Raw genomic sequence first — 12,913 nt, 5'->3', positions numbered from 1 at the left:
GTATTTGAGCTTAAATTATTGATTTTAAGCATTGTTTCATCACTTTTGGATGGAAGAAATTAAGATGAAAATTTGGACTCTATTAAAGCTTATTTGAAGCTTCCTGATATAATAGTTTGTACTTTTTTTAACTCAAAAATCATTGTTTAAGAATTATTTTTGTCAAAAATGTCTAATATCCTCAATTAATTAGACACTTTACACACTATTCCCGAGTATAATATACATTACATAAAAGAATGTCAAAATACCAAAATGACATAGTAAAAGTCTACTACGAGTGTCTAAAAGGTACAAAGCTTACTTGGTAATTTCTTTACCGTATACTCATTACTTTTTTCTTTTTCTTTTTCTTTTTCGATTGGGGGAGGGGGTTGTGGTGTTTTAGAGAAGCTGGTTTTATTCTACTTTTTATCGTTGAGTTTTTGAGTTATTTCCTATGGTTTGGAACTTGTCCGCGCCTACGAGGATAAGATTCTTCACACATAAGCATGAAAAACAAGTTGAATGACTATATTCTATGTGAGAAATATATTTTTACTTAATAGCTAAGAATTCAATTTTTTGTCACTCACTATTATCCAAATAAAAATATTCCTTATTACCCATAAAGTAATCAATCCAATGGCCATGCTCCACTCTAAGGTTCTTTTTATTTAAAATAATTTTCCACCCTTTTAAAAGCAAGTACTAGTAGTTATAAAAAAAGGTGATCAAGAAGAAAAGCAAAATATGTATACTAAAGAAACCCTCCAAACCCAAGCACCTAGTAAACTAGAAAATTAAGTGAAGAAACTATGTATAGATTTAGCAACACAGTAATAGGTTTCTTGAATTTATTCACACTATTAGCATCAATTCCAATCATAGGTGCTGGATTATGGATGGCAAGGAGTAGTACAACATGTGAGAAATTCCTCCAAACACCACTCTTGTTCATAGGTTTCATAATCCTCATAGTTTCATTGGCTGGTTTCATTGGAGCTTGTTTCCATGTTGCATGGGCACTTTGGCTCTACTTATTTGTCATGTTGTTCCTCATAGGGGCATTGATGGGGCTAACTGTTTTTGGTTTTGTGGTAACAAGCCAAGGTGGTGGAATGGATGTGCCTGGTAAAGTATATAAAGAGTATTATCTTCAAAATTACTCACCATGGCTAAGGAAAAGGATTAAGGATCCTCAATATTGGGTCACTATTAGAGCTTGTATTTTGGGTTCCAAGACTTGTGCTAATGTTATTACTTGGACTCCATATGATTATCTTACCAAAGATTTGACTCCTATCCAGGTATGTACTAGTCTCTAGGAACGTGCCTTGAATGTTAACCTCTGACTATTTATTATAAACATCATATCTAAAGATAATAAACTTTTTGTTATGTCTTTGGTCATAAAATATTGTTTCACCTTATCGAGGACATATGACCATAGATTGGAGGGTGTGGGAGTCGTAGATAAGGGTAGATAATTAGTAGGTAGTAGAGAGTTATCTTGCTTCTGATTTTTATCGTCATTTGTTGTTTATGGTGTTTCGATTATTTTACTATTTTGTTGTTGTTACTGTTTTCTTATTAGTTGCTATTTGTTTCCCATTTCATACCTTCTTTGAACTATGTATATGTATATTGATGATTACATGATAAGTATTTACACTAGTATTGGTGAATATTAGCTAAATCCAGCTAATTTTATTACCAAGAACTTGGACAAGTGTTCTTTCTTTTTTCTCCATTTTTGGAAATTATAGGGTGGTTTTGTTTATTTTACCATATAAAAAATGACTGAAGTATATAAAATAACTAGTAGAGGATATATACATCCAAGAAACAAATGAAATTTTTTCTATATTTTGTTTTTATTTTTATTTTTTTGGTTGTTGTCTTCTCTTTTAATTTGTTGAGACTTGAGAAGAAAAATCTTTTGCCTCTTTCCTTGTTGCTAGTATGCTTTTCTCAATATTCTCTACTGGGTGGTGGGGCGGAGGCGATTATATTCCAATATTATACGATTTAAAGTAGATCAAGAATATTATCATCCATCATAGGCCATATCTAATCCAAAATTTTCACTAACAGATTTAAAAAATAGATCAAGAATATTAAATCATTAAGTCAACCTTTATCTTTGTGTTTAGAAAATTCAAAATCTACACATAAAAATTATAAAAAAAAACTTATATATACAATATAATTTTTGACCTAGGGGATTCTGGTGAACATCCTCGACCCCCTTTAAACCCGCCCTAGTAACTGGTATGTATAAAGTGTAAGCGCATTATCTGATTAGAATAATTATATATATTTGCAATTTTACAAGTTCAGTGGACATAATTGGAATTTGATAATATTTACTCCATCTGTCCGGCTGTCCCACTTTATAGGACTTATTTTCTTTTTTTATTAGTCCAAAAAAATGACACTTTAGTAAAAATTTATCTTCACAATGTTTATTTACTCTTATTGAAATGATTTCTAACTACATAAATATTTATGACTTATTTTAGACCATATATTTCAAAAGTGTTTTGTGAATTGACAGTCAGGATGTTGCAAACCACCAACAGCATGCAATTATGGATTGACAACAATGACACAAGAGGCAGATTGTTACCAATGGAACAATGATCCAAATTTGTTGTGCTATGAGTGTGATTCATGCAAAGCTGGAGTTCTTGAAGATGTGAGAAGGGATTGGCAAAAGATATCAGTTCTTAATATTGTCATGCTTGTCTTACTCATTGGAATTTATTCCATTGGTTGTTGTGCTTTTCAAAATACCAAGAGGGCTGTATCTGATTACCCACATGGTGAAAACCGTATGTATAAAGTCCGACCCAGATGGGATTTCTACTGGTATGTCTTGTCACCTACCTTCATTTACCAACATTGCAATTTACTGCAAAATAGTATTATGTTTTCGAACTTGAAAATACTCATCTCTGTCATCTTTTAAGAACTTGCAAAATGTCATTTCTGTTTGAAAAAATATTCATTCATGTAATTATTTGTTAACTGAAAAAAAATCGATTTTGCAAAATCATTTTTCACACGTGGTCAATTATGATTCGGTCACATCATTAATTAAATTAGTTTTTAAAAGGAAAAGACTCAAATATGTAGTATATAACTTTGAGACTAAGCTCATCTATGTCATCCAATTAAAAATTTGGCTCATCTTATGTCATTTCAGTTAACAAATAATGATATGGATTAACCTTTTCTCAAACGGAAATGATATAAATAAGCCAAACTTTTAATGAATGACATAAATAAGCCTTTTTTCCAAAGTTTGATAACGTATTTGAGTCTTTTCCCTTTTCTAAAAAATACTATTTCTGGTAAAACCACTGGAATTGTGATGATCTTGTAGAAACATAAAAATTTCTAAAACTGTTTTTAAATATAACAACAATATGAAGACCCCTCTAAGGGGATATTTATATTCAATGGTGACATTATATTGGTTTAACTTTATTGGTATTTTTGTTTTTGGTTGATAGGTGGAGATGGTGGCACGACAGGAGACATCAGCTTTATTAGACCAAAATATGGCACTTCGTTTGGTGCACATATCGTTTTCCAAAAGCAACATATCATCAAAAGTGATGCTAATTAAAGTGATGCTAATTAGTATTCTCTTTGTTTTCTTTCAATCCCAACAAATATTCCTAGCAGGGTTTTTTCCACAGCTTGCTTTGATCTCCTTTTCTGTACAAAGAAAAAGATTTTACTACTTTATTTCACATTCTACGCCTTCCTTTTCTACCTTTTTATGTTTACTCTAGCTTTTCATTTTTGCAAATAAAAATTAAAGTTTATTGGTACATACATGCAAATTTAAAATGGTTTTGGGAAATGTATGCCTCAATCTTCAAATACAAATCTCTTTAACTGATCGTTTGCTAGATGAGATAAAGGTGGATAATTTCAGATTTTATCATGGGATATTCCATCTTATCCCATTCAACTTATGAATATTTTATCTCAATCTTCTAGCTAGGTGTGATAAATTAATTTAGGAATTAGAATCTAATACTATAATCTCAAGATAATTTAATTAATCCGCCTACCAGACAAGCGCTAAGGTCACATGGTTGGAATCGTAGTAGAGTTTAATGCAATGGTCACAATTAATGATAGCAAATGGGCAAAGGATGAATTGGATTTGGACAGATTAAAATTGAATTGAGTTAATATTGGTGTTTATGCATTTTAATATTAAAATTAAAATACTAAGTACATATGTTAGTGGTATAAGTTGACAAGAAAGTGGTCATTATTTTGGTGTAACTCTTGTAGCCACTATTGCTATGATCTACCACTACGATTCACCCATTATTCTACCTCAGTATACATTATAACTTATGTAACCTTTAGACCACTTATTTACCTACATTATTATCCACATTATTCTTATTCAATACAAAGAAGAATTCCTCCCATATAAATAGTGGTGTTTCTTCCTTTGTGAAGTGTATGTCAAAAAAAGAGGAGAAGTGTGAAAAATATTATAGTGTATAGTGAGGTAAGTATAGTGAAAGAGAGAGTTGAGACAAAATGTGATACCTAGTCCAGTCCCCTTGGATTTCAAGATTTCCTTTAGAGCTTGAAAGGAACTTATGTGATACAAAGATTCTAAACTCCTGTTTGATATCACTACAAGAAAAGACATATTGCCACAAAACTGATTGTAGCTAAATATAAAAAATTTCGTGGCTAAACACTTTAGCTACAATATTTATTTCTGTAGCATTCGTAGCAAGATGTAGCGTGGCTAAAAGTTAGCTACAAACTTTACATGCCCTCCATTTTCTCATCTACAAAATAATTAAGATAGAAAATTACGTATTAAGCAAAGAAGAGAAAGAGAAAAAGAAAATGATATGAATGACGAAAGGTATATAATATACATACCTTTAGTCTGCCCAAAGCAAAAGTTGCTATACAGTACAATACATGAGCAACTGCCAACACAAAGATGAAGATATGGAGCTGGTGTATTGCATATGAAGATGCAAATTGGACTTTTCCCTGCATTAATTTTTAACAACGTAACCCCATAAATTAAAATGAATAATGTAGAGAAAAGCGGTTCATCGAAACCGTTTGAACCCCTACTTAGGTACCTTTTTGTCGCATGAAGTAACCTCATACTCAGACTGGGCGTCTGCCTTTGGCTTACAAGGATGCCATGAATAACCAATACTCTTGGGGACGCATAAGTTAGAAACTGGTTCTTGCAACACTGTCAACAACAGTGATAAGAATCCCAACAGCATAAGTTCTGTTACACACACCAAATATGTCACTATATATATTAATTATTTGATGCATATATATATATATATATATATATATGTATTTTGAATTTACCAGCTTTGATCTTTTCAAGTGCTTCATATAGAGGCTTTTTCCGCTTTTCCAGTAACCACTGCAAATGAAAATCATTCAGATCGATCTAGTAAAAGAAAACAAACAAGTTATATAGTAATAAGAACTTACGTACGTACCTCTCCAATATGATGAATAATTTGTTCAATAAAAATGGAAATAGCGAGCAAGATGAAGCAAACCACAGCAATCGCCCAAGTAGGGGTTGCCTCCATCGACCGTTCTTTAGCCATCAATTCGATACACAAATCAATTAACTCTATAGTACTGTTAAAAGGATATATTTTCTTCCTTTTAAAGAAATTGGAGCATATATATATATATATAATAGGAGTAAGAAGAAGAAGGGGAAATGTCAAATGAAAACTTGTCCAAAGTTTCAAACATTAATTCAAGGACAGCGTAATATTTGCTGCATAGTCTAGTCGCAATAATAATGCAGAAAGAGTCGTATATAAAAAGGTTAAGTATTAAAGTATTTGCATTAAATATTTGTAGGGTATCTCGTTTGACAATTCAACATTTTTTCCTATACGTCCACCTTCAATATAATTCTTTGCATCCCATTTTTTGAGATTATAGAGGGGTAAATATCTTGTGACCTGCTTGAGACTTTCATAATGGAGACCTCATGTTTGAAATTTATTATCAAACAAAAGTAAAGAATTTGTATTCTGGGTGGAATTCATCCCATCGAACTTACCTAGTACGCATTACTTGTTTTGTATGATTTATGACCTATTGCATAGGAGGGGTCTGCTCCTTGTTCACATAACAATTTCTCCATTGAAAAGGGTCAAAACTATCCTTAAACAATTCGAAATAGCTTAAATATACCCTTAAATTATATTTTGGCTCAAAAATATCCTCCCAGTCTAACTATTAGACCACACTTGCCCTTCTGTTTAACAAAAAACAATCCATGTGTGTGCTAAAATGTCACATGGACTCCACATGTGCACGCCAAACACACCCCCACCTCCACATAGACGATTTAAAGCCCCTAATTTCACTCTTTTTCCCTTCATTTTCATCCTTTCCTTATTTGGGTATATCTATATGAATATACAATATACATTGACTCAATTCAGTTCCATTTTATCCCGATACTAATATGTTGCACTTTGAAGATCACAACTTAAACAAAATTTAAATTAATTCTGCTATCTAATCCTTAAATCATCTATATATTGAATGTTTCTTTAACTTTTCACAAAATCTAAAACTTCCTTAACAATCATTTAGAGCATCTTCTAGATTAGGGACCACAAAAGCTCAAAATTTGAACAAAAATAGGGTAATCTGTACAAAAAAAATTAAATTAAGAAATCTATAAAGACTTACTTGGTCTTCGTTGATGTAGTAGCAATCAAAGGTGTCATCCCAACCGTTCGTCAAGTTTTCCTCATTAGCGAAATTGCCGACGTTGATGTGGCGGAGCTCGGTCACCACCTCCAGGGAAGCCATTGTAGGCGTCTTCCTTCTGCCTGGAGTTCCGGTGATAAGTATATTATGTCTCTTACGACAACTGCTATTTTGTGCCATGGCCGTGAGTTGAATCAACAAGAAAGCTTCGCTAAGATTTGTTTAAACAAAATTAATTTATTAAGAGAAATTAAAATAATAATTTAGTGTTAATTGATTAATTAAAATGAGTGTGTTTATATTATACCTTAGATCGTTTCTTTTATTGTGTTTGAAATGGTCATCAAATTGCAATTTTTCTACTTCATTCGGTTACGTATACAAGTTTCCGCAAATATTTTTTCTTTTTTTGGTTCAATATATACTTTACAGGATGAAATGAGGGGAAAAAAGAGTGAAATTAAGGCTCTAAGTCATCTATGTGGAGGTGGTCGGGGTGTGTTTGGCGTGCACATGTGGAGTCCATGTGGCATTTTAGCACACATGTGGATGCTTCCGTTAAACAGAAGGGCAAGTGTGGTCTAATAGTTAGACGGGAAGGGCATTTGAGCCGAAATATAGTTTAAGGGTATATTTAAGCTATTTTGAATAGTTTAAGGATAGTTTTGATCCTTTTTCGTAGTCGTCCATGTGGAGGTGGGGTCTGTTTGACATGCATATGTGGCATCCATGTGGCATTTAACACACACATGGATACTTCCATTAACTAGACGGGTAGGTGTGACCCAATAGTCTGATGAAAAGGGTATTTTTGAGCCGAAATATAGTTTAAGGGTATATTTAAGCTATTTCGGATAGTTTAAGGATAGTTTTGACCCCTTTTCCGTTTTTTTATTATTGTAGACTAGGTTAAGATTGGAATCAATCAAATTTTTGGGTTATTTAATAAGTTTGGAATAAATCAATTGGTCACAATATGTAGCAAAAATTATTTTGGTTTGATATGGATACAGATGAATAAAGAGAAAGAGTATGCATAGCAGTGATAGCACCAATGATTGGATGTATATTTTTGAATATACAACTATACACGCCTCAAGTTTATACACAATTCCCTTGATCTGACGTTTTCATATTCTTTTAAAAGCGGTCTTTCTCTTTTTTTTTTCCTCAACTTTTTGAAGAAGACTGCACTAAATTGTGGGCGGAATGGTTCGCAAGAAGAAAAATAGTAAGAGAATAAATGTTTGTTTGGAAAGAAATGGTAATGGCAAAGGTCTAAATGCTGTGTGTAAAAATCAACGGAAAATGGTCAAATATACCCCTTTACTATAAGAAATAGTTTATATATACCCTTCGTTATACTTTTGGACCAAATATATCCCTCTCGTTATACTTTGGGCCAAATATACCCTTAATCCATTAAATATGTGGGTCCAAACCTTAGAAGAAACATGTGAAAGGTTGGGATTAATTTTAAAAATCCAAATCATTTTTATCTGGTTAATTCCCAAAATATGTAATTATGTGAAGGATTGAGATTAATTAGAAGGACCCAAATAATTTTTGTCCCTGCCAACAACAAAAATAACCCATAGCCCAACCCCAACTTCAAATCTCAACAATGGAGTAATGTAAAAGTTTTTTCTTCAAATCAGTTTTGATCACTTCAATAACAATAATTTTCAATACTCGATTGACTTACAACAACTTTCAATCACAAACTTTAAAAGTTCATCGGCCATAAATTCGAAAGACAAAAATCCAACAACTTTATTTTCAACTTCTCCACCTAATGTGCCTTCTAATTTTAACACATCAATCCAAATCAATGGAGTTTCAAGCACCACCTTAATTGACACGTAGTTTAAAAAAGAAAGACTAGTCAGTCTCAACCCAACGAAAATGAAAGAAATAAAGCAAAAACAAGACAAAGGCGGAAAACTTATTCATTCTAAACTTGATTGTCACGTGTACAAGTTATTAGATACATAAAGTGCGGAATTTAGAAATAAGTACAAGTCACAATCTTTATTTGTAAGAACAAAGTATAAAGAAAAGGTAAAAGAGAGCCTGCCAAAGTGACAAACAACTACCTCTTCAATTCCTCGACAAGCCTTGAAATAAGAATAAGGAAAAATAGGTCACGCGGGTCCGGACTCGAAACCTACACAAGTGTAGAAGCAAGGGGTGAGTACCAACAACACGGTACCCAACAAGAAACCTAATAAACAAGGTATCTAGCTAGAAATCGAATACCCTTTACACTCCAATCGAACCTCCTGAAACTACAACATGCACATAAATCAGCTCAACCTAGCAATTCTATAATACACGACTTACAAGGCCCAATATTCACAACTCAATAGTCACAATCAATGATCAAACAAATCAAGTAAGTCAATCTCAAAGTCAAGTAGCTCAGTCACTCACAACAAGTATATAAATCACAATTAGCAATCAAGTCACGCATAAACATCAAATGCATCAAGTCACACTAATCAATCTCTTGTCGGAACCACTTCTCATCGGCACAATATCACCAGCCTGAACCATTTCCCATTGGCTTTATATCAATTCATCAGCCGGAACCATTTCTCATCAGCTTTATACCACTTGCCGGAAATGACCTCGATATCACAACACTCACCGATAAAGACCTCGACTTCATAGCACTCACCGGTAAAGACCGCATCACAACACTTGCCGGCAAAGACCTCGGCAACATAACACTTGCCGACAAAGACCTCGGCTTCATAATTCATCACATGTCTCATAACAGTGTTCAAAGTCAAAGCATATAAGCAATATCACATCACACAGAAAAGACAACAATTCACACAATTCAAGTCCATATTCATGCTTTACAAGCATTTCATCAATCAATCAACAAGTGTCACAATAAAACAATTCACATCATCATGTTCAACACATAGCCTTTTTTCATTTCAACCCCTTTTTATTCATTTAGATGTATTAAGTGGACAATTTAACCCTTCACCTCATCCCATTTCTCCCGACACACAAGCAACACAGGAAGTACAAGAATTCTACTAGAAAATGAGCTTTAGGAAGTCACTTGCCTTAAATCAATCAACAATCACTCCACGAATTGAGTCTTTCCCTTCTGAATTACTTCCAAAGCCATAAAATATATAATAATCAAGTATTTACAATCACTCATCGAAAACAACAATTCCCACATCAATTATATAGAGAAATATGTCAATCAACTCAAAATCCAATTTCAAAATGTTGGTTTGAATCCAGAAAACAATACTTAAAAATAGTGTTTAAGGCTTTAGGAACTCATTAGAGAAAACCATTTCGAAAAACGAATCAAAATCACTTCATAATCACCATTTTATTAATTTCCCGGTTCTTGAAGATAACCCCAAATTTCTCATTTCGAAATCTTGATTTGAACACATTAATCCATAAATAATAACGGGCAATTGAAGATTTAGAGATAAGAATCGTTATCCAAAATATTTTCCTCGAAAATATGATCCAAATAAACACCCAAAGCTCCCAAAACTAAAAAATGGAAAAATTGGGCCAAAAACCCTCTCTGATGTCGCAAAAGCGACCAGGGGTTTGCTTGATTCCTAAAAATGCAGGCGTCGCAAAAGCAAAGCCTCCTTCGCAAAAGCAAAGGTTGCTTAAGTGACAGATCCTTCGCAAAAGTGAGGCCTGCAGCACCAGAAAGCACAACCAAAATTTAAAACATCGAAAGGAACCTCGAGATTTGTTCGGAATCACGTACACACAAACCACATATGCAAATCAATTATACTCGACGTTCCGGACTCAATGGAACTGTCAAAACACCAATATGAGGTCTCCTTGACCCGACATCCATGAAAACCATAAGAAACTAACTCACGCCTACAAAAGCTAAAACAAGCTTGAAACTTTTCAAAAATCAACCAAAACCTCACCTAAGCCTAAAATCAACCCCCGAATCCAACAAAACTCTCGGAATTTCGATCCAAGCATCTGAACTCCGAATGTTGACCAAAGTCAACCCAAAAGCTAAAATTTCATAATTTCACAACTTGAAATCCTCAAAAGACTCGGAACAACTCTCACAGATCAAATTTCACATTCCAAGACTAATGACGACACTCAAAACTCCAAAAGACACAAAAAACCACTTTCTTAACAACTTAGCTTTCCAAACTCAAAACTAACCAAAATTCTCAACATTAAACTCAAAGTTCATAATCAGCTTTTCTAAACTCAATCAGAGAATACCCGGGGTTAATACCGGGAGGGAAAAATGGTAAATTCATGAAACTTTCCAAAAATGACCGACTGAATCATTACATTATCCACTACTAAAAATCCATGTTCGTCCTCAAACATAAAGCAAAAGAAAGTACTTGGAGCCTCGAAGAGATGAGGATATTTGGCATGCATATTCGACTTTGTCTCCCAAGTCACCTCACCAATTGAACGATACTTCCACTGCACCTTCACTAAAGCAATTTCTTTAGTCCTAAGCTTCCAGACCTGCCTATCCAAAATGGCTACAAGCTCCTTCTAAAAATATAAGTATGGACCCAACTCAACTGAATCAAGGGAAAGTATATGAGACTCATCCGGCATGTACTTCCGAAGCTTGAAACATGAAACATAAGATGCACAACTGACAAGCTAGGTGGCAAGGCCAACTTATAGGACACCTCTCCCACATGACTCAAAATATTAAAAGGTCCAATGAATCTAGGGATAAGCGTGCCCTTCTTTTCGAACCTCATCACACCCTTTATGGGTGACACTCAGCCAAACATGATCATCCTTTGAGATATAACTCCAGGTTGCTGGTGCTCACACTTAACATGTTGACAAGTCAAACACCTCGAAACAAAGTCTGCAATACCCTATTCATACCACACCACCAATAGTGTTGGCTCAAGTCATGATACATCTTCGCCACACCTGAATGGATGGAATATCGGAAACACTGAGCCTCCTCGAGAATAAGTCTAATCAACTTGCCCACCTTGGGCACATAAATCTTGCCTCTAATCCGCAAGACACCATCAGAATCAAGGACAATCTCATTGGCTATCCCTTTCCTTAGCTTATCTCGAATGAGACAGCCTCTCATCGTCAAACTAACGCACACAAATCTGCTCAACTAAGGAATTAAGAACGAGCCTCAATAAAAGCAATCAAACCACCTGTCTCCTCAGAAATCTGTAATCGGATGAGATTATTGGCTAACCTCTGAACATTTTTAGTCAATGGTCTCTCATCCACACTAATAGCTGAAAGACTTTCCATGTTAGAAGTCTTCCTACTCAAAGCATCGACCACCACATTGGCCTTCCCTGGATGATACAAGATGGTGAAGTCATAGTCCTTAGTAGTTCAGGCCATCTGTGCTGCCTCAAGTTCAAATCTCTCTGAATGAAGATATGTCGAAGACTTTGATGGTCCATGAAAACCTCACAATGAACCCCATACAGATGATCTAGCCATAGCTTAAGCACAAACACTATAGTTGCAAACTCTAAGTCATGGGTAGGGTAATTCCTCTCATGGGTCCTCAACTGTCTGGAGGCATAGTCAATCACCTTGCCTTTCTGCATAAGAACACCACCTAATCTAACTCTAGAAGCATCACAATACAGGGTGAAGTCCACACCCTCCCTGGGTAAAGTCAAAACTGGAGCCGATGTCAACAAGGTTTTGAGATTTTGAAAGATCTTCTCGCACCCATAAGACCACTGGAAACTCACACTATGCCGAGTCAATCTAGTCAAAGGAGATGCAATGGTAGAAAAGCTCTGAACAAATCGTCGGTTATAGCCTGCAAGTCCCACAAAACTCTGGATCTTAATAATCGATGTAGGTCTAGTCCAATCCCTCACTACCTCAATCTTGGCTGGATTCACCCAATTACTATCCTTGGACAAATACGTGTCCCAAAAATGTCACAGAATCAAGCCAAAACTCACACTTCGAGAACTTGTCATAAAGTTTCTCTTCCCTCAATCTCTAGAGTACAATCCTCAAATGTCGATCGTGATCCGCCTCGGTCTTGGAGTACACCAATATATCGCCAATGAACACTATTACAGAGGAATCTAGATAAGGTTGGAATACCACATTCATTAACTTCATGAACATTGAAGGGGCGTTAGTC

At 34.6% G+C, this 12,913-nt stretch overlaps 2 protein-coding genes across 2 annotated transcripts; one reads left to right on the top strand and one right to left on the bottom strand.

Annotated features, from left to right (window-relative positions):
• Positions 1 to 673: 673 nt before the first annotated feature.
• Positions 674 to 3,773, top strand: LOC102602651 (tetraspanin-6). Its single transcript, XM_006339970.2, has 3 exons — positions 674 to 1,289; positions 2,540 to 2,853; positions 3,501 to 3,773. The coding sequence occupies exons 1-3, from the start codon at positions 798 to 800 to the stop codon at positions 3,538 to 3,540; spliced, it is 846 nt and encodes a 281-aa protein (XP_006340032.1). The 5' UTR covers positions 674 to 797; the 3' UTR covers positions 3,541 to 3,773.
• A 1,024-nt stretch (positions 3,774 to 4,797) lies between these two features.
• LOC107063032 (MLO-like protein 12) lies at positions 4,798 to 5,624 on the bottom strand (the record flags this gene model as incomplete). The annotated part of the gene is given in 5 exon segments (NM_001318704.1): positions 4,798 to 4,817; positions 4,915 to 5,031; positions 5,127 to 5,284; positions 5,374 to 5,431; positions 5,511 to 5,624. Coding segments are annotated over 5 exon segments (467 nt in total), but the record flags the coding sequence as incomplete, so codon positions are not given.
• Positions 5,625 to 12,913: the final 7,289 nt, after the last annotated feature.

This window comes from Solanum tuberosum, unplaced genomic scaffold (assembly GCF_000226075.1).
Source record: "Solanum tuberosum cultivar DM 1-3 516 R44 unplaced genomic scaffold, SolTub_3.0 scf00013, whole genome shotgun sequence".
NCBI classification, from domain to species: Eukaryota; Viridiplantae; Streptophyta; class Magnoliopsida; order Solanales; family Solanaceae; genus Solanum; species Solanum tuberosum.
This window is presented reverse-complemented; position numbering and strand designations above follow the sequence as displayed.